Source organism: Pteropus alecto, unplaced genomic scaffold, assembly GCF_000325575.1.
Source record: "Pteropus alecto unplaced genomic scaffold, ASM32557v1 scaffold276, whole genome shotgun sequence".
Lineage (NCBI taxonomy): Eukaryota > Metazoa > Chordata > Mammalia > Chiroptera > Pteropodidae > Pteropus > Pteropus alecto.
In genome coordinates, this window is record NW_006438074.1 from 1994066 (window position 1) to 2016737 (window position 22672).

The 22672-nt window shown below is 35.4% G+C and overlaps 1 protein-coding gene across 2 annotated transcripts in view; it reads right to left on the reverse strand.

Annotated features, from left to right (window-relative positions):
- Positions 1–22672, reverse strand: part of KCNH5 (potassium voltage-gated channel subfamily H member 5) — a 346402-nt gene that overhangs the window by 49713 nt on the left and 274017 nt on the right. For both annotated transcript variants that reach the window (XM_025049120.1, XM_006915107.3), the window contains 2 exons: positions 21875–22127; positions 5131–5327 (listed from right to left, as the gene is read on the reverse strand). In XM_025049120.1, the coding sequence (XP_024904888.1) occupies positions 5131–5327; positions 21875–22127 (450 nt within the window). The remainder of the gene's footprint in view (positions 1–5130; positions 5328–21874; positions 22128–22672) is intronic.

Genomic DNA, 22672 nt, shown 5'->3' on the forward strand with positions numbered 1-22672 from the left:
TAAGTACAAGTCTCCTAAGATCCTCTCCCTAATTCCTACAGCAACAAGTAGTGACATATAAAATGTCACCACCAGGAATGCTCACTAGGAACTCAAAGCTTGGCACATGCCAAAATTCTAGACTCCTGGAAGGAAAGTAAATGTTTAGCATAAACCACATTGTCTGAATAAATAGTGTAGGCACAGTAAGCCACGCTTATCAGTTAGAGTGCTGGGAACCCTCTTGATATTCAAGTTCCCAGAGGCCAGCCAAAGGCCCACTTGATCAGGAGGTCTTTCAAAACACAGTAATCATACTTGCTATGTTAACTCCTTTACACAAATGATAAACATCATTGTATAACAACTAGGCAGAATGAGTAGAAACACAACAATTACTTTTAAAGTATGATTAGAGTACTTTAAAATTTAGATGTCACTTGTGCTGGGTATGCCGCTTGCCTTCTCAGAGCCATACCTGAGAGCTTGGCCTTAAGTTAATAAACACCATTTTGTCATTTCGGAAAAGAGGATCTTAAAACTGGTTAAAGAAGTAAATACAGAAATAAAGTCAGCAAGAGAGTCAACCTTTCTCTTGCTTTCCCATGTCTTTTCTAAATGTGTTTAAACTTATTTGAAACTATGAAATTGTGTTCTTATTATTGAAAAAAAATATACCAACCACATCTTTTGGTCAACTTAGTTCAGTTTCTGACTCTTGTACAGGGGGTCTTACTCCCCGGCGGTCCACTAAAGCTTGTGGAATAGGCCTCATTTCAAAAGAGTTGCTTTAAATGCACAAAATAAAATACATACTATTGCAAATGAAATACATTATATTAACTTCCAGTATTAATTCACAAGACAGTTATCTATGTGCTTTTTTATTAACACAAGAAGATCATTTAGCAGCAGGTCTAATAACTACCATAATAACTAAGTAGTGATGAGCATAAACCACGTTTCAGCATGTCTTCAATAAACACAATATGATATGAAACTATTGATTTCTTTGGGTATTAATAATACTGTAGCTTGTTACCAACCTTCATAATTAAAGGCAACGCTAAATTTCAGTTAGAAATTAAAGAAAATAAAGATGTAATAACTTTTCTCATCCAAATTTACAGCTCTCAGGTAAAAATTTCAGGCTTCTAGTATCATGAGGTCAGGAATTCATTAAATCATTTCTCTCAGTTCACAAACTACTGGACCAAGAGTAAGCAGACTTGCTTTGTTTAACCACAGTATTTAAAAAAACAAGCAAATCAGTCACATAAAAATGTATACTTCTGGATTCTCTGGAGGAAAAATATGCGGACCAAGCAATACTGACATTCTAGCAAAATAACGTGTAACCAGAATGAGTAGCAGCCACCCTATTCGTATATGTTGTGAACTCTCCAGTCTTCACAGCCACATAAGCCGTGTCTCACTCAGGGGTACTATCTACCTTGCTCCTGTAGTCCCCTCGTGTGTGTGTGTGTGTGTGTGTGTGTGTGTGTGTGTGTGTGTGTGTGTGTGTAGCCACTCCTTACACATGTCATTTTCTATTTCATGATAACCCTCTGGCTGGGTGGCCAGTGGTAGAGATTTGTTTTCTAATAAAGGGGAAATGATTCTATTTGCATACCCATTTTTCATCTCCATCTAACTTCCAGTCCTCCGTTTTCAGTAACTGATACACTAAAGGCAGTGGAAAGCCACTTGTTTTTGTAAATAATGTCTTACTGAAGCACAACTATGCTCATTTATTTACATACTATCTTTGGCTACTGCTGGGGACTGAATTATGCCTCCCTCCCCCAGGAAAAATTCATATGTTGAACCCCTACTCCCCAATGTGATGATATGTAAGAAAGGTAAATTGGTTTAAATGAGGTAATGAGGGCAGGGTCTTCATGATGAGATTAATGCCTTTATAAGAAGAGACACCAAAGAGATTGCTTTCTCTCCCTCACTCCCTCTCTTTCTCTTCCTGCCATGAGAACACAGTGAGAAGGCACACATCTGCAAGCCAGGAAAAGAGCCCTTATTGAGGAACTCAATTAGCCAACACCTTGATCTTAGGCTTCCAGCCTCCAGAATTGTGAGAAATAAGTTGCTGTTGTTTAAGCCACCCAGCCTGTGGTATGTTGTTACAGCAGCCTGAGCTAAGACAGCTGTTTCCATATTAGAATGACAACGTTGAACAACTGAGACAGAGACTATATGGTTTTCAAATCCTAAAACATCTACTTTCTGGTCTTTGACATAAAAAGTTTGTCAACCCCTGCTCTAGTTGTTGGATGAAATCACCAGTTCCAATTCTAGCATTATATATAGAGGGGCTGAAGGATAGTTCATGTGAACTTATTTTCATAACTAAAATCTTGTTTTTCCTTAATGGGGATGAAAGCAAGCAGCTGAAACGCTATGACATTCTTCCCTATTGCAGCCACCAAGAACTGCATGCTACACAAATCTCTCCACTGAGCCACCCTATCTACTCCTATGGCCAGAGGTGTAATCTACAACGGCTGAAAATCTAGCTTCCAAATCTGCTCCCTTGACTTATTAGGAGCATGCCTTTAATTAATGGTTATGACAACTATATCAGTAGCATACGAAGAACATACAACAGATGTTCATTGCAAGCTTGCTTACAATAATAGCAATAAAAACAAAAACTTTCTTATTAATAGCTCATTTGGGAATGAAGTTAAAGTGATTGAGTGAATGAGAAACACTGTAAATTATTGAGTGTGTGTCTGTGAGATAAAAAATAAAAATGTCATGTACTCTGACAAGCCAAAGCAACAGGGTGTAGTCTAAAGAATATGAGTTTTAGAATTAGATAGAGAGGATTCAAATCTAGGCCCTTACCTATAATGTGTTTGGTAACTAGCTTTCTTATTCTCAGAAGTTCAACCTCCTCATCAATGAAATAGAGATTATACTGCCTCATCTACGGCCTGTTGACATTTAATAAGATTAGTTATTATATGTAAAAATGTCGAAGTGCATGGCTATAAAATAGGCTCTCAAAATGGTAGTTATTCTCATGAATCATTGTATGATATTTTCTCAGTTTCTCTTTTTTATGAGTATATTTTTTTTCCTGACTGACAATACACGTGTCCCCACATTTTTTAAGTTATTGAGACTGTCCATCAATTACAAAAAGGTAGAGTTATTAAAACAAACAAACAAACAAAAACTGGTACTGGTACTGCAGAGACAGGTGCACCATTTCTAGGTCCTCTTAAAAAAAACTACACAAATTTCCTGCCTCTAGAGGCAGCCATGCTGGTATGTGCATTCAGCTCTTATAACCAGTGTGTGTGTGTGTGTGTGTGTGTGTGTGTGTGTGTGTGTGCGCACATGCACATTTGTTACCCAATAGAACACTCTTTTTGCTTTTCCTCCTCTCCTAGAGAAGTACATGCTCAGGTGTATGGAAAAAAAAAAAGAGGCAACGGAGTTTTGTGATGAATTCATTTTGAAGAACTACAATTTATTTTCTTCTGGTGAGTTCTTAATGATCTCTCTTTGAGACTTTGCGTTGCAAATATGTCAACTGGTGATCTGATATTAGGCCCTCTGGGCCTGAGTTTCCTTGTGTGTTTTGAAGGGAAAATAACTGTTTCCACTCGCCCCCCCCAGGAATATTATACACATCAGATGAGATTCTGTGTAAATAACATGTTTTGAGAAGGACAGTGACAAATAAGATCTGTCCTGAGTACTGTCCGACAATGGATAGGGGTTTCAGTAATCTTGCAGTATGTGGAAAGATTACAAAAATGGCAAAATTTAGATTGGAGAAGACTTAAGATATAAGAGTTTCAAATATCTCACAGGCTACCTTCTAGAAGAGGAATTTTCTCATTGGAGAAGGTTGAGCATAAACCAAAGGAGATATATTTCTGCTTAATAATAAAAGGGACTCAGAGCTTCCTGACAAATAAGCAAGAAAGTTCCCTATTTAGTTCATATTTGGCACCTCTCTTTCACAAACAGCACTACCAATTACATATACGAACACGTTTCACAAATCTGTGTTTCACATGATGTTCACACTTCACTGTAAGCTCTTTGGCATAAAGACTCTGTATTTAGTCTTTGTACCCTAGACAGCTCTTTACATTTTGTTTTGCAGGTTGTTCAATAACTATTAAGAAAAATGTAAACTAAAAATGCTATTCAAATGTAGAGCAAATATTGTGACATAGCTACTACAAACATGACTCCTGTAGTCTCTTCTTCTTTTAGAACCCCAAGCAGGGAATTACAATGATTTGCTTATGTTTATTTCTTTGTTGCTACAGTAGAGATGTTAATTTGCCTCTTGGCTTGATTTTTTTCCCCCTCCATGTTAAGTACAGGGAAAGTTCTACTTAATGGGGTAGTGGAAGAGAAAGCTCGTTATTTCAAAATATTTCAGCATAATAGACAGGCAATCATTTTACATGAAATTCCTTCAGTGTAGTTATCCAATGTGTATTTCATTCTTGGCAACAAAAGATCCCTAGCCAATGTTCAATGACCTATAAATCAGAGCTAGGATATTTCTTTATGCAAATTAATTTGTGTCACATCATTAATAAAAAGGAAAATGGCAATGAAGATTATATTTGCAGCAGCAGTGCAAATAAAGGATTCCTATACCTATTTGTAGGTATATCAGTATGGCTAATTAGTTTTTGAGATACTGTGCTTGAAAAAATTAATGGGGAGCAAGCCTTATGAATGATTATTAAATGAGGAGGTTTTAAAGTGAGTCAGGAATATAAAACAGGCAACCAGTTGGATTAACCTTACCAGCTTAAAAAATCCATATAATAGAGAGGCACTAATGTTAATTGTATGGCAGTATTATAAACCCCCAAAACACACTAATGATATTATAGTATAGTTTGTTTCTCCTAAAGTCTTTTTTACTTTGCATCCTAAATTATAATGATTCAAATCTTTATCCATGTACTCAGGGGCTTTTCCCTCTTAAAAAGTAAACAAAATATAAAAAAAAGAGAAAGAAAATTATGTTACTTTACATTGCTGGGAATGCATTGCTACAAAATAAAATAACTTTTCCACTCTTCCACTAATAGAGCATGACACATTAACCCTCTGGATATTAATAAGGGGAAGTAGATCCAGACAACATACCCGTTTCCTTAGATTGCAAGTAAGAGTGAGATTCCTTGAGAACGAGTTTGCAAAAGCAGTATAAAAATCCAGGACTTTAAGCAAAGCTTCTCGCTTGATGATGTGAAGGTCACAATACGTCAGTGCCCGGACATTGGCACAGGCGTGAGCAAGGGTGGTTTCCTTCCAGAAGATGTCTCCAAATACATCGCCTTTCCCTGGAAAATAGCATAAGATATGTATTCATGTTATCTGTACTAGTTCCTGTCCTAATCACTATTTTTATTGAGTTTTCTATATGGTATTGATCTTTTAGCATAATTTAGAGCCTGAGTGTATAACCTCATCTATATACATGTAACAATGTACAACACTTTTATATAATATGTCAAGTAACATCACCCTGAATTCAGTTCTTGATGGAAATCTGGAGTGGTGTAAATAAATGAAATCAGACAGAGAAGCCAAAAACCTCATTTTAACAAATAGTTTCATTATCTTCTGCTACCTTAACTTTTCCCATTCTGACTAGAAGAAGTAAAGGTTACTTCTTAGTTTCATCTTTTCTTGTGCTTCTCCTGGTAGAGATGACAGTAAAATGCAATATACGAGGATATACTGTTATAGCCTTTATAAATCTGGAACCCATTCGACATATATTAAACATACATTATTCAGCGACTAAGCCTTGCGCTCCAGGCAGACTAAAACTCACCATGACTTATTCTCCAAGGATGCCCTTCCCTCTCCACCAGCCAAACCTTATCCTCAGGACCCAGCCTAAGAGCTCCCCATCCACATATAGACCCTAAGGAGCTGAGTTGGGTAAAACGTGGGGATTCAGATTTCTTATGCCATAAACAGTTCCATAAAAGAGTGCTATACTGCAGTCAAATGCAGATGTCTTTTTAAAATTCTAAAAATTACATAGAAATCTACTATTCACTTCAGAGTACATTCCACCTGGTGATCTCGACTCAACAGTTCACCATCCCAAATCAAGTGTACTTTGTTGCCCAAAAAAAGGGGAGATGAGGAAGAGTCAGAGATTAAATGCCCAGAGCCTTCCTGTTGAGGAAGTTCCATAAGAACTTTGGCCTCTGAAGTGTCCTCAACTGCATTCTTTGTTCCTCTGTGAGAAATGAAAAGTTTTAAAGTGGAAAAGATGTGGAATATGTTCAGGTGGGAAAATCTTTCTATAGACATTCTGCCAAAGACTTATTCTTTCTGTACTCTAACCAGAGAGATGAGCACATACATACGTGCTCTCATCATGAAGATTAAAGTCGGAACTGACAGAGGAAAAAGGAAGAAAGACGTGTTATGATACTTCGGGCTGGCCAGACCACCGGAAAGAAAAAATAACACGTAACCAGAGGGGGCGAGAACAGGGGGAGAGAGAGAGAGAGAGAGAGGGAGGAGGGGGGCGGGGAGAGAGAGAGAGAAGGAGGGAGGTGGAGTAGGACAGATTACAAGATTACAGATTCTTCACCCACACAAGCGATTTGTAAATCCTTAGAGAACCACAAGGCACTCTGGGAGAGAAAAAGAAAACATGCATATTATTGAGGAGGTAATTAAAACCACCATGTAATCATATAATTGGCATAAAATAACCATAATGGACATTTAATTAATGTCGAGCAACCTCATTTGTTTCTGGACCCTCAAAAATTCCTTTTAGTTAGTGACACTGATAACTCAACTGTCCGATAGCCATATATTTGTCCAAGGAAGAATAATTAGGGACCTGGGGCCCAGATAAAATGTCTAAGGTTATAGAGCATCATGATAACCTATGGGAGACTTTAGCTATAGAAATTTAAAAGATTACTCAAATAAATTTCAGAAATCTGTAAATGGCATTCTCTTCAAATTAGCAGTTCCAGCTATAGGTATTTATTCTAACTACATTATTAGAAGTGCCGAATTTACTTATTAAAATGTTCACTTAAGTAATATTTATAATATCCAAAAAAGGTAGAAACAAGATGAATATGAATGAATGAATGAATGAATGAATAAATAGATAAATAAATAATGGAATATTATGCAGTCGCTAAGTATAAGCTGAAAAAAGTGATGGAGAAATGTTCACATTGTGTAAAATAATAAAAGCAGACTATTAAATCACACACTCAGTATGAACTCATTTTATTTACCTTATCCAACTCCCCACCCCACCAGAAACATACAGATATGCACGCAAAGCAAATGCATTAAAATGGTAGGTTCTCTTGCATTATGGGATAATGGATGGATTTTATTTCATCTTATTAATTACATGTATTATTTTTTTGAACAGAAGAGATTGACAAATGTTATGTTATCATAATCCCTGGAGCTATGAAAATAACAAGATTTATAAGGGGCTGCTTTCATCGACTTCTTGTTTCTTTTCCTCTATTGTCATTGTTACTCTGTCTATTCTGAGTTTTTCCTTGAAGAGATAGAAAAAGAATTACATTTCTTTCTGTTTAATTTCTGTGACCTTTCCTCAAATTATCACTCATAATACAACCTCTGACCCATTTAAAGTGCTCGTTCATTTTCAACTATTTGATTTTCATGTACAGTAACTACAATAATAATCACTGCCTTTGACTTAGTAATTTCACTTCTGAGAATTGATCAAAAGATTTAGAACCAACACATGTCATAGTCATAGTAGTGTTATTAATCACAATCTCAGATTAGTATAAATAAATAAAGACATAAAGAAAGTCTAACAAAAATGGAAATTTATCTATCAATTCGTATAGAATTAAAACTAGTTTTTGAAATAACAGACAAAAAATTGCTTACTATATAATGTTAAATTAAAGAATAAAGATACAAAAAATATGGTTGGTTACAGATATAATAAAGTATATAAAAATGAAAGTGAAACTCCAAGACCAAAAGAATTGTTAATTAAAAGTCTACTTTTTCTTATTTTCTTAAAAAAAAAAACTTTAAAAAATAGCAAACTTTCACAGATGTGTTTCCTTACACTTTTTAGTAAAACTGAATTAATATGTAAATAGATCTAAAGAATAATAAAGAAATATGCATTAGTGGATAAGTGCACCATCAATAGGTAAAATATTCTCAATATATAAATGAATGTCTCTTTGACAAAGTAGACCATCTTTAATTGTGGCAGCATTCAAGTCTCTGTTATATATTTCATTTTACCTAACTGATGATTAAAATCTTTATCGTATTTCTATCAAAATATTTTTTAAATTATTTATTTTTTTCGTATCACAGAGAAATAAAAAGCCTCTAAAGCAGAAAGAACAGAATTAAACTAGAATATAAACTCATGAGAGCTGAGAATTTTCTGTTTTGACCACTCCCATTAACCTCATTTCAAGAGCTCAACAAATATTTACTGAAAAAAAAATAGATGAGAGAAAGGGAGAAAAAGACAGAACGAATTGAGAAATGCTAGATTAGAGTTAGAATTGAGGCTCATCCACTAACAGTGTGGCTTAGATCAGGTTATTGAGCTACCAGAATCATTATCTGTTCTTTTGACTCCTTGGAAGAGGGGAAAGAGAAACAAAAACTAAAATGTTTAAGTTCTCTACACCTATAACTCTAGAGTAAATCAACTAAAAAATCAGTGTCTCGTTGCCTAAGTAAGTAAGTAAGTAAGTAAGTAAGTAAGTAAGTAAATAAATAAATAAATAAATAAATAGATAGATAGATAGATAGATAAATAAATAAATAAAATAAAATTAGAGCCTCTCAACTCCAAAACCCATTACAAGGTTGTTAAATACCAGAGAAGTTAACTGACTCAGCCACAGTTAAACTTATCCCTAGCTCTTTCTCCTAAAAAAGTTTAGAGAAGCATCGTAAAATTAACAAATGTGCATAATTCTATTCTCAATATCAGAACTCTTATTGCATAATGAGCAATATTAATTGTTTTACAACACAGAATTCCCATTAGGATACATAATATATTGTTTGGACATTAATCAAATCAACCATTTCAAAAGGTTTTATCCAGTTTTCTATATCACCTAATTCACTGTTTCATTCAATTCACAACAAACTTTCTGGGAAAATGGTCCTCTTGTAAATCAGTTAATGTACTAGCCAAAGTAGAGCTAGCTAATGTCCTTCTTCAAGGAATATTATGCACATTTACACTGAGTGATCTGCAGAAATCACAGGCTGTAGATATATGGGATTATGCATGGAATATCCAATAAAGAAGTACCCTTTTCCTTAACACAAAGATTTTGCACACTTCCAGGGCGAGGAATTCCTGTTTATCTTCATGACTATAGAATATTTGATGCTAGTTTTTAGGTCAGCTCCCACTGGGTGCAAGTAGTCTTAGCTATAAACATTTTAGAGCCTGAGAAAACTAACCTTCCCCCAAAGCCCTAAAATTAGTAGAAAAGCTCACGCTCAACATGAAAGTTGTTGTTTGGTCTATTTATATTTTCTCAGTTCTTTGCATCAAGTCTTATGAAGTATTTCACTTCTAAACCACAGAAAATGGGCTTGTAAAATAGAAGTAAATGTTAAGATTCACAGAGTAGGAAACTGGAAAATTGAAAGATAAAACAAAGACAACATTACAACATAATTAAAGGAGTAATACAGACCATGGTATGCTTGGGAATTATGGTCTCCTGAGGTGCTGGTTTTACAGCCAGAGTGTTTTTTAAAATGTGAAACACATTATTTGGTGACTTAATGACATGGATAAAATAAATGCATAAAAATTATTTCAGTTATTTATTCGTGAGTACGGCTATTTAATACAGCCCACGAATCCCTAAAAACATAGCATTTGAAGTTCACTTAGGTAGCTTCCTATGAGTATATGTGGAGGTATGTATACTGATGGTCCTATTTGATGATTCTTCTATAAAATAGACTTAATCCATTTTATTTATTAGGTAGCCTTATACTCTAATTGCTTATTGCAATAGGCTCATGAACTTGCTTTGGAATACATATGCACAAAATATTCACTATGAGTTTTTAAATTATACAATTTTAAGTGCTTTGACTATTTACAAACAGGAAATGTCATAAAGGAATATTTTCAAAGAAAAGAACCAAGAGAACAAGACAATGAGTATTTAAATTAAGAAATTATATAGATGTATTAGAATAAAACCTTTTAAAACATTTAGAATTGATGGCTGCCAATCTTCAGTGATCAATGTCCAAAGTCAATCAGTTGAAAAGTATTTTGGATACAAACATGAAGATATCTTTAAAGAAGTAAGTAATTCTTATCTACTAAAAAAATAACTGATTTAGCTTATAGATTTTTATTTACATACACAAAGAATAAGCCAACAGTTCTTATCAAGTAGATGTAAAAAAAACCCAAAAAACAGAATATCTTTATGTCAGTAAGGGATGATGGTAGCCACCTTTAAGAAGGTAGAAGATGAGGCAATAAAGAGGTTCATAATTCTGAGTTTGGAACTATTAATGTTAAGAACAAATTGGTTTCATATAGAAACCCAAACATGTACCCAAATCAATAGTTGTAGCATGTTATTTTTTAAAATCCAAGAAAAAGACTAAATTGAAAGCAGTTACATCTTGAAACTATTCTGGTATTTTTTCCTAAGAAAATATTTAAAGTTGAAGCCTATAATGATGTTCATATTATAACTAAATCTTATAACTTTCGTATTTGTCAAATGGAAGAAATAATGGCTACCCTATTCACCTCCATTCAATCAATGTATCCAGCATCCTAACACTAACCTTAAGCTGGAACATGTATTTTGTGCTATGGGGAGATAGAGACAAGCAAGAAATAAAAATCCTGCTCTTAAGAGTCTTTAATTTTGTAATTAAGAGAGGCATGCAAAAAATAATTACAAAATAGGGAAAAAATAGTACGATAGGACCAGGATTGGCAAAGCACACCCACGCCCTCTCCCTTTCTCTCCCTCCATCCCTCTCTCCACCCCCCATCCCCACTGTTTTGGATTTGAGGGGATTTCAGAAAGACCTCACAAAGAAGGTAGTTTTTGAATTAAATCATAGCTGAGCCTCAAGGAGAAGGATAGTTATGGTGCCTGAGAAAACAGTATGAGCATGATCTGGGAACAACGAGCAATGTTAGCCCACTATACAGGAAACCTATGGGGTACAGAGAGCCAAGTCTAGAGGAAAAAAACGGGATCCAAGAGGGAGAACTCTGAATGCCATGCAACAGAGTCTGCTTAATTCCATTTTAAAGAGGGAACCACCAAAAGTTTTTTGAGTAAAGGGAGTCATGACTTATCCAGTGCTTTAAGAACAGAACTAATTGCAGTGTGAAGAGTACAAGGAAAGGCATTGTTGGAACATGATTTATATCACCACGAAACAATATATGGTATGTCGCAGATTACAAATATATAATTTTACCTTGTCCCCACAACCACCTCATCATGAGTTAAGGCAGTGACAACGAGAGTAAAGAGAAAAGAAAAATACAACAGATTAGATGGTAGAAAACAAAAACTCTATTATTTGCTTGTTTATTTGAGAGGAGTAGAAGGAGTGGCATACTTAAGACACTCTAAGAAATGTGAATCAAGAATTTCATATCCAGCAAAATTGATATTCAAGTATAAAGGACACAAACTATATCAACATAAAAGAGCTCAGTGAGTATCGTTCCCATGGATCTTTACTAAAAATTTTACTAGTGAAAATGCTTCAGAAAACCAAAATACCAAGAGAGACATTGACATAAAGACTAGTGGTAGCACTAACTACACAGTTACTTTTAAAACTTAGACTAAATGCAAGTTAAAAGGAACAAAGTGTAGTGTGCAATGGCTACCTGCTCTGACAATGTAGATATTGTACAACTATTAAAAATAATGGTGAGTGGAAAGAAAATAGTATAAGCATATGCAAAAAAATTTTTAAGTATATTTAGTAATCATATTGTAGTGTGGTGGTATTAGTATTGTTATTCTGAGACTGTTATATATATATATATATAATGTGGATTATGCAATATTTTGATTCTGTCATCCCCAGCATTCTCAATATGAAAGAAAATATATGAAGATGTAATACAGAAGTAGATAAATAAAGCCCTGTTGTATTGAATTTTAATTAAATATATCTATATGAACTCATGAGAAATTTTATTTGCATACACACACAGACACAAACATATACACATATATATATTTTTCCTCAAATTGTGTCTATTAAAAAGGCCAAGAAGCAATCACTAACCCAGTAGCAATGAGCATCTGTAGAACCAAGATCTAGGACCAAGAGTGTGATCTTGAAATATTATTCACAAAAACAAACTAGAGCTTCTTGGAGAAATGACTAGGGGCTGATTTCAGATAAGGGGAGACTATGTACAAGAAGAAGATCTGTTCATTCTACAGAGCAAGAAGTTATCAAAGACTACTGTATCGAAAGGACCAGGAGCCAAATTGAAAGAGCTCTTACTAGCCAAAGAAAGCACAATTTGCACTTCAATGGCAAAAACTGCAATGCACTGAAATTCATCATTTGTTTAAATCCATTAGCACATAGCACTGTCAGAGAAACTAATTGATTGTCTTAAAAACTGATAAATAATAGAAAAGCATCAATATTTATGCACGATTCCTATATGAACTGCGTACTGGGTAACCAAATAGTAGCTGAGAGGAAGCATCTCTCTATAAAAGTATGCCAACTAATAAACAGAAATATAAAACTAGGATATCTTCATTTTGTAACTCCCACTGAATTAATGGATCTAGGCTTTGAGTACCAATTGTTGTTAACATAAGAGATTCAACTAGATATCCTGTGCCTCCTTATAAAAGAACACAGACTCATCTACAGTTTTGCTGAAAGGACTGACTGAACCTGAGTCTGATCAATCCTCTGGATTCAGCTGCTAATTTACAAGAAACACAGCGGGTGAAGAAACATGCTTAAACTGCAGTGAATGCGCAATCAGCAAAATCTAGACTGGTGGGAACTCTGTAGGACAAATGGCCCAGGTTTTTCAGCAAATAATAATAATAAAGAAAAGAAAGACTGCAGCAGGAAGTAGAGGGGGATAACATATAGATTTAAATTTTAAAATAGGTAAATTAGTGTTTAGGATGGGGCACATGGCATGGTTTCTGGAGACGGGGTGGGGCGGTGCTGTAAAAGTTCTATTTTTTGGCCTGTGAAATTGTTACAAGGTCTTTGCCTTATAAAATGTCATTAGGTTATACATTTATATTGCAATATTTTCTGAATCTGTTATTTAGTTTGCAAATAAAACATCTCAGGTAAGTTCAATGTGCACTTACTCCCCAGTAACACCTTCCCCTCCCCATACAAAAAGGAAGACTGAATTCTCAGTGGCATCACTGAGCCGGTAAACCAACAGAACTGAATAGCTCTGATCTTCTTATGTGACAAAGCAAAATTCACTTAGTAAAAGGGTAATAAGTTAAGTTTTCAGTTCCTTGAAGACAAAGACATCCTTGATGCTTTTTGAGATAAGATAAAATAATGAGCTTGACTAGGGAAGGGCAGGGCAGAGAAGGAGAGTGGTAAGGAGATCTTGTTGTATAAGGAAGTATAAGAAACTTGGGAAAATGCAGATGAAGCTTTCTGTAAGTGGATGGCAGGACTTCAGGAAAACAAAAGAGCAAAGAGAAAAGCAGGCAAGCAGCCAGCCCTGTCCGCAAAACATCTGCACTTAAGGGATGGGTGGAGGATTTAGAATAAGAACTGAGACAAGGCACAAGGCCAGTAGGACTCAAGAGGTAAAGGAACAGACTCTACCTCTTCGTGGAAATAACTGCAAAGATTTGTGGCATTCTTGCAATCCGGGAGCATTCCTGAAAGCTTCATTTCCATTTTAATACCTACCAACTAGGCAGCCTCTGAACTCTTCCAGGATACAGATGAAAGACCTATAAACAGAATTTAAGATCCCCATCATGTGTTCTGAGGGCTCATGAGATTCAGAATCTGAGCCAGTTCCCATGCCTAGACACCTGCCTGTGGGTAAACTAGTCACTTGGGGGAGGACCATATTTTTAGACACTTAGTAGCTGATTAACCGTCTTATACTCAGGTAATGTTTTGTGAAAGATTTTTGTAATGTACACTGGAATACTACTTAACAGTACTGTTAGAAAAATGTTTTTTTAATAAAAGGAAACAAATAGGCACTCTATTTTCTGTCAAGATTAAGCCAAATAGTTATATAATTTCAAAATTCTATTTTAAAAGTCCTGTTAAGAAACCATCACATCTATAATGTGATGGTTAAGAGAATGGGATAGAGTCAGACAGATTTGGGTTCAAATCCTGTGCTCCCTACTAATTTTTTAGCTGTGACCTGGAGTGAATATTCTGATATTCAGTTTTCTTCATTTATAAAATGACTATAGTAAGTATGTTCTTCACAGAGATAATTATAGAATTTGATGTAATAATGCATATAAAATAATAAGGATTCAATAACTATTTGGTATCTAAATCAGATTTTCAAAGGGGCCTGAAGTACATTTTTCAAAAATACACTTTAAAAGTTTTAATAGGAAAATATTAAAAATCAAAATGTATCTATAAAATTTAAATTTTACTTAAGCATGGAGGCACTCATTTATTAACTACAAATATGATTTTTCTTTTTCTAGCCCCTTTAAACTCTTAAATGTTTATTTTCTAATAAAATTATTCTGATTTATAGACTACTCACTCCATTTGATGGCAAAAGTAATTCTACTTTTAGAAATTAAAGCTAAATCCCCTTCCATAGATATAATTTAAAGTTTTCCTCCCGTGGTCAATGATCAGGGTAGAAATTAGATTATCTCACGATACTGGGAGTTCCTGATGGTGTAACAGTGCAAATCCTTACTTCTTTAAAGTGACTTTTGCTCTTCTCTTTCTCTTCTATTCAAATTGGTCTTGTGCTCACTCGCTTATTTTCTTTCCCATATCCTTCTGCATACTGCCCAACCACTCCCTTAATAATTAAGCCCTTAGGTCAGCATCAAACAGTCTTCGTAATATAGGAAAGAGGCATGAGAACTACACAGATTGACTAAGTATTAAACCAAGTGGAATTTAGAGCCTGCTACGTGCTATTAGACTCTGCTGTTAGACCAGAACCTGGATGATGAGCCATAAGGCCTGACCATGAGGAAACTACAGAACAAAGGAAGATTCCAGCTGAGATTACCAACAACTGCTTACCCAAACCTTTAATGCTTACATGTACCCTAAAAGGAAAACAGGAAAACAAAGACTTTAAGCCGTACCCTGCACGAGTTAAAGATCAACCCAACCATATATTCTATTCTTAACTCCCTGTAATCAAATCAGTAATTTTTCATAGAAACTAAGAAACAGATATAAATCTAATGCCTTAAACACTCAGAGTCTTATTCTCTGACTTTGAGAGGAGACTATGTCTCTGTCTGTGGAGCGTTATTCCTTCTCTAAAACACTTTCCTTTGTCTTTAACTCTGGCTCGCTCTAGAATTCTTTCCTGCGTGGACCAAAGATGGTCTCAGTGGGCATAGGACTTGAGTCCTTGCTTGGGTGAATTCACCCCATCCTGCATCAGTAGGAACAAAGCCTCAGGTCTGTTGACCACAAAAAAAAGTTTCAGTCAAACTAAAGGTAACATATTAACCTCATATGTATTTCAGCTCCAGACCCATGAAGGCAGAATGACCCTATAGGTATCCCCTTGAAACCAGACAAAATGATACCGTGACTGACATCAGGACATCAAATGCCTTCTACCCTAACCCTGATCACCAGTGGAGCCCATGACCCTAACTCCCTTAGCTACCATGACTAAGTTTCCCCATATATAATCTATCCTCTAGAGGCCATAGGGAGCCAGCCCGGTCTGTGAGCACTAGCTCACCTGTGTCTCCGGGCTTGGCTCCATTTCCTTAAGTAAACTACATTTTTTTTTTGCTGCAAACTCCTATCCATATCTCCTTTGGCTTTGATGCAAGCAGGCAAAACAAACCCCTTGAATTAGGTAACAATGGAGAACAAGGAAGGAGTGATTTATTAAAGAGTTCTGAATGGCTTGAGATATTTAACATTTAGCCCTTTTTATTTTTCTTGTTAAAAGTACCCAATTAACAGCAGGAAAATGTTTTCTCAGTCCATAATAGATCTATGCTAAAGCTAGAGTCTTAGGAAAATGCATTTTACTATAAGCACCTAGACAAAAGAAAAACAGAAGGTAGTATCTCAAAATAAAACACAAAGGAAATGGCAACAAAACACAACATATGTTTCATGGGTATGCAGAACTAAAACAATTATGAAAATAGCCTAATGGCAAAATAAAGTGCTGGCAAATTTGGCTCATTGAACCTTTACTGAGAACATATTTAAGGGACCCTACCGCAGATGACAAAGAGACAAAAATGAGCAAGACATTTTAAGCATTCACAATGCAGTAGGAAGATAAACAGGTAAAAAATAAAAGGGGAGGGACTAACAACTCTGTGTAGGCAAGCAGTGCGAACCCAGAACACAGGCGCCTAATCTACACTACGGCAATAAGGGAAAGAAAAAAAGAAGTTGAGGAAGCAAGAGACAGATTATTAAAAAGAGGAAAAAAGGTGTTTAAACAAGAAAGCTGTACACACAAAAGATTACCAGTAAGAGAGAACTGGTGGTACTCAGGAAACTTCCTGCAATTCAGTATGGTGAAAACTGAGTAGGGGTAGGAATGGCACAAATCAGGCTGGAAAGGAGGGGAGCTTAAATGGCCAAGCTTAAATGGCCTCCCAGGCCAGGCTAGAAGTTACATTTTATCTCCACGGTGCTAAAAGACTGATCCAATCAAAGAGGCTGATGTGATAATTTGTATTTTAGAAAGATTAGTGTAGTGGCAGCATAACATAGAATTGGTGATTGAAGCTTATGACAGATTACAAGCAGAAAGGCCTTTCGGATGGCAGCCACATCCCAGGACCAAAAGAGCAGTTGTCATGGGAAGGGCTATTAAGGACAAGATAAAGAGATACCCAGTATGTAGAATCCACAAGACTTACTTTTGGAAGATAGTAGGGAGAGAGTTTGAAGATGAGTTTAAACTATCAGACTTTAAAGACTAATACTTTATCCAAAAATCTAAAGGCTGAAGAACTCTAAAGTGTATAATTTGAACCATAGATAAATGATGTTATAATCATGACTTGGAAAGTTTAAAACAAGACAAACATACAAATTTTTAAGCAAACACTAGTTTGACTAAAAGTTTAGCCATGACTAAATTAACTCTTCAACATCATAAAATATAAAAGAAACCTATCTGACTCATAGTTCAACATCTCAATACACAGAAATGGGAATGCAAAAGAAAATAATTTTCTGAGGCTTGGGAAAAGCCCTTTTAAGGATTTAAAGTGTGAAGCACTTGACTTCTAATAGCAAGTAGACAGGAAGAAATTTTATGCACATTATAAAAGTCACATTTCACAGATTCTGAAAATAGCAAAATATTATTCATTCAGCATCTCAAATTTTTTTCTTTTTGGAATAAAAATAAGCAGCAGATTTTGAATTTTGAGAACCACAATTTATGTTTTATTTGATAAGGCACAAATATTTATAAAAGATGGACTGATTCTAATTAAAATAGAACCTTAACCTAGGTACTAGAACTTACCTTTTTTACATTATTAAGTTTATTTAATTCTGTCTTTCCCTTCCTCACTTATGCCCCATTACCCCAACCCATAATAATATCTAATGCCTCTATCCAAACTCTACATAAACAAGCATAGTTCTCTTGAGAATTAGAAGTTACAATTAAAATACTTAGATACAGATAGTCTTAGATTAATAACTCAATCATATGATTCCAATAATCAGTAAACACAGCAAAGATAGACTATGAATTCACCAAAAATATCTTAGGATCTGAGTCTATTGGTAGTGAAGAAATATTTTTTTTAGTCTCTGAAAGATGCAATATACTTTGCTGAGCTCTTAGAAGTATCCTGGCTATTTTAGCTATACCAATAAATCTGTTCACATTAAGTAATTATAGGGTAGGAACTAAAAAGCAAAGAGATATTAAAGAATATGAAATATTATGTATGTGTCATGAACTTAATTTAGAACTCTTTGTGTTTCATAAAAAGTGGGAAGGTCAAAAAAGAAGTGGAGGTGTAAGAACTAAAAGAACTTCAAGTTGAAAAAAGACATGAACTGCAATTATCTTCATATGCCCTATTTAGAAAAACATTTTGAAGCCATCCTTCAGTTTTAAAATAGAAGGTATTTGTTGACTACATTTTTTGTCTTTTTACTAATTAGTTATGCTTCAGAACTTATTCATTAAATACCTTAGCACTTTTGACATACTAAAGAATTATGTACCTACCCAGAGACTCTTTAGAGACAAGGATCCAAAAGAATGAAACTGCACCTGTTTTTGGATTCAGAGATTTTAATTAATTTTAAAATGACCTTCCTCTACCTTTCAACCGGCAAACGAATCAGTGTTAAGAGTGAGCAAGATCTGCTTATTTCAACTATCAAACCGATTTAAATAAATTCTCATTTTTCTGAGCTGTACTCAGATGTGAGAGATACTGTTTCTGTTTAACCCTTACAAGGGATAAAAAACATCATTAGACATGATGAAAAAAGCACATTTCAATGCTCAAAACCACAATTTACAATGAAGATATAACAGTGACGAATATCTGTATATCAAATAACACAGCAACAACCACTATAAAGCACAAACTACAGAAGATGCAAGAAGAGATAAATAAAACACATTAACAATAAAATACTTCAACACACCACTCTCAGTCCAAGGATAGATCAGGAAGAGAAAAAAATAACTAATGACATAGAAGACCTATTCAAATTACTTAATAAGGTAGAAAACCTAAAGATATATTTCAAACTTCACATCCTGATAATTTTTATAAGTTTTCATTAAGTTTGTAATTATTTCAAAAGTAAGTGACTAAAAATGAGGGGAAGAAAAATAGAAAGAGCAGGAAATGAATGAAAAGTCATCAAAATGTCAAGAGTAACTATTTTCTCTCCTTTTCTTAAAACATTAAGCAATCGAGCATTAAAGAAACCCCTTCTCCATTTTAGAGCATTAAGTGTTTTTAATTTAGAAAAGTCTGAAAACAGTATTTCCAATGGAAATCACAGTGAGAAGTCACAAAATGGAGCCAGTGCGGTGATCTGCAAGTAAAGGCACTGGCTCAGTTAGGGAAGGCCCTTCTGGGAGGTTCTAGGCCCCTCGGGCGAAGCACAGGTGGCTGCAGACACTCAGCTTCAGCTGACCGGGAGGTGAAATCTACAAAAGTATGAACACAATGATGGGGCTGGACCACAGCAGATGCACTCTTTGAGGCATGTAGTACAGTCAGCTCTTGCTTGCAGCATCACCCTCTCTCTCCTGCAAAGAGTTACCAGGAGTCCACACTGCTATTATACAATCTCCTCAGACTGCCTCTCCTATAAATCCAGATTGGCGGAAGCCACAACACCAGGACAGTTACAGAAGTTTGTCTCTGTATCTGTCTCGTCATTGCTTATCCAAATCACAGACTGGTAGAGGACAGTGTCTTCGCTGGGCCCACTTGCAGCCTCTGCCAGCACTGCTTCACCCACTTACTTCTGCCTTAGGAGATCACTTCCAGGTTAAAACATTAAAAAAAAAAAAATCGAAAACCTCTGATTGCCTTTTGATGGAACTAATCTTTGTTAGAGGCCCGTGGAAAAAAGAAACAAAATGTTGTCAGAGAGGTATACATATAATTTGACTCGTTAAGCTCAGAGATGAAGAGTCTCTAAATTTTTGAGAAGGGTAAACAAAAAGCATAAGAAAAGAAATCAAATGTGACAGATAAATGATAAGACTGGTCCAGTACCCAGAGGCCCTGTGTTCATTTTTACTGTGTCACTGGGCAAAAACGGCTACCGTTTTATTATAAAAGGAAAAGAAAATGCATTTTGTCTGTCTCACTGAGCAAATGATTGCAGCTTAGCAGACCCAGCCCAGAGGCACTGCACTCCGGGCTTACTCTAGTCTTCTTTGCAAAAAAGAAGTCACCAAGGTAAAGCTATGATGAAGAAAATGGGGCCAAGCAAATGACAGTGAGGACACAGCTGAGCTAATTTATCGCAATGGTACTCACTTCACTATATTTGATATGTTTTCCCACTCACCACTGACACGGACATGCGGGAAAAGAAAATACACCTGTTTGGGGCTTGTGTTTTATTCTCTTCTTTAAGCAAAAAAGAATGGTTATAGTGTGTACATGCTTCATTTTACCACAAAGGATTGGTCTGACAAAATGTACACTTTATTGAAGGATTATATATAACTCCTTTGTACTTCAGGAAACCAAGCTGAATAAACACTAAGTCGCATTAAACACACCCACAGTGCTGACTCTAAAATGCTGTATGAATTTTTCTTGCAAAAATGTCAAAAATAAAAATAGCTACTAAAAGAAATTTAACCATAACTGTAACATTACTTCTAAATAGTTAAGAAAAGGTTTACAAACAATAATAGTGTTCAGTCATTTACAACCCTGAACCATTTTCTCTCTTAAAAATTTCACAGAACCTGTTTTCCTATGAAAAGTTATTGTTTCTCAGTTCTCAATTCTGTCTTTTTCAGATTATCATGGCTTTTTGAAATCGGTTCTTCATTTTTGTGCTGGATTTTGCTTTTGCAGCTTCTAAACTACATGAGTCAATCTTGTACTTATAAGAATAAGAGGCATTCAAGCTACGGTAGGTTGACCTTGGTAGCTAAAAAATCCAATAGTTTAAAATTGAGCTCATTTTTCATGGGACACAAGCCATGAAAAATGTGATCAAAATGGAGTTGACATCCTGCAACTCTAACTTATTTTACTTGAGTTAAAAACCAGGGATGATTCTCTGACCTCATTATTGCTTCCTCTTATACCTACATGGACTTCATGAACCTGCAGCAAATATATTTGAGCAGAAAAAGCCTAAAGTATCATTTAGCATTTTTCACCAATATATTGCACTGTTCCCAAATATGTAATTTAAAAAAATTTTTGTCATTTACTTGCACTGTCACTGCATTTTTTTGTTAGTACAGCTATCTACCAGGTCTCTGAATTTTAGAATGAATTTATTATTGCTCAAATAATTTTCCTGGTTTGTGAATGAATAGATCCAGTTTTATAAGCCTAAATTGACTTGCACTGTGATTACTCCAATATAATGGGTCAAATTCATGTATCTCTTCATCACTTTCAGCTCACTACTTAGGTCCACTGTGATGAGGCAAAAAGATTTAGAGTAAGATCATCTGTATTCAAGCCCTAACTCATTTACTAACTAGCTGAGCAAGTCACTAAACTTTTCTGGGCCTCACTTTGCTCATCTCTAAAGGAAAGTGTAGAATTAGACAGGTTCTGAGACTAATATTCTAGATTACTAACTTGACAATCATTCCACAAGCCATTTGCACACTTACCAACATGGAGGTACAGCCACCTTAGGCTACGATCAACTCTAGTCTGAAAGGTACTATCCTATTGTTGCCAAAGAAAGTTAAGTCAAACCCTCCTGCAGCCCATTTAGCTGTGACCAATACTAATGTTCCTCACTGAAACAGCATTACTAGTTTTCAAAGATTCATCATCTCATTAGTAACCCAATTTCCAAAGTCACCAAGCAAAGGAAATTTCTCTTAAGAAACCTGGGAAGCAAAATCTCTAAAACTGTTACGCATTTGCTACTACATTAGGAAAGTTCACAGTACCTAAAATAGCCACCACCTCATCATCCTGGATGACTTCCAAGGATCCTGATACCACAAAGCAGAGGGCATCCACACTTTCTCCAGCATGGTAAATGAGGTCCCCAGGTGCACAGTGAATAGTTTGGAACTCTACTGCCAAGGCGCGCAGACATCCATCACTGGCCAATCGAAAAGCAGGATGTTCATTAAAAACCTTTCGGTTTAGATGAACACAGATATCAGCTCTCATGTCCTTGGGGCAGATGGAGAGGACCTGAAGGAAGTAAGAAATGAATAAGTGAGAATAAAAGAGAAAGGTGCTATTTCAGAAAAAAGGCACCCAACAAATATTTACTGACAAAGTCAGCAACACACTGTACTAGATACGGGGAAGGAAAAGTTAAAAGACACAGCTCTGCCCTCAAGGCCTGAATAATCCACCACGATTGGCTGATGAGCATATGAGATATTGCAATACAGCACCATGCAGTAAAGCTATGAGAGAGGTATAAATCTCTCCATAGAAGAACATAGTCTTAAGGTGGTCAGAAAAAATTTCAGAAGATAAACAGTTTCTTCAAAGAGCCAACTAAAATAGGGCATTAACATTCATTTTAGTTTAGTCTCTATTTTAGAATATTTTTGTAACTAAATTAAAATTCACAATAATGTACTTTACTCCACATTGGAGGTAAATTTGTAGAAACCAGTCATAAGAAAACAAAATTAACAAAAGCACCATTGTAACTTCACATGCTGTCACGGAGTGACATAACTCCACTCTTGATTTGTGTTTTCCACTCTGATTTTTTTTTTTTT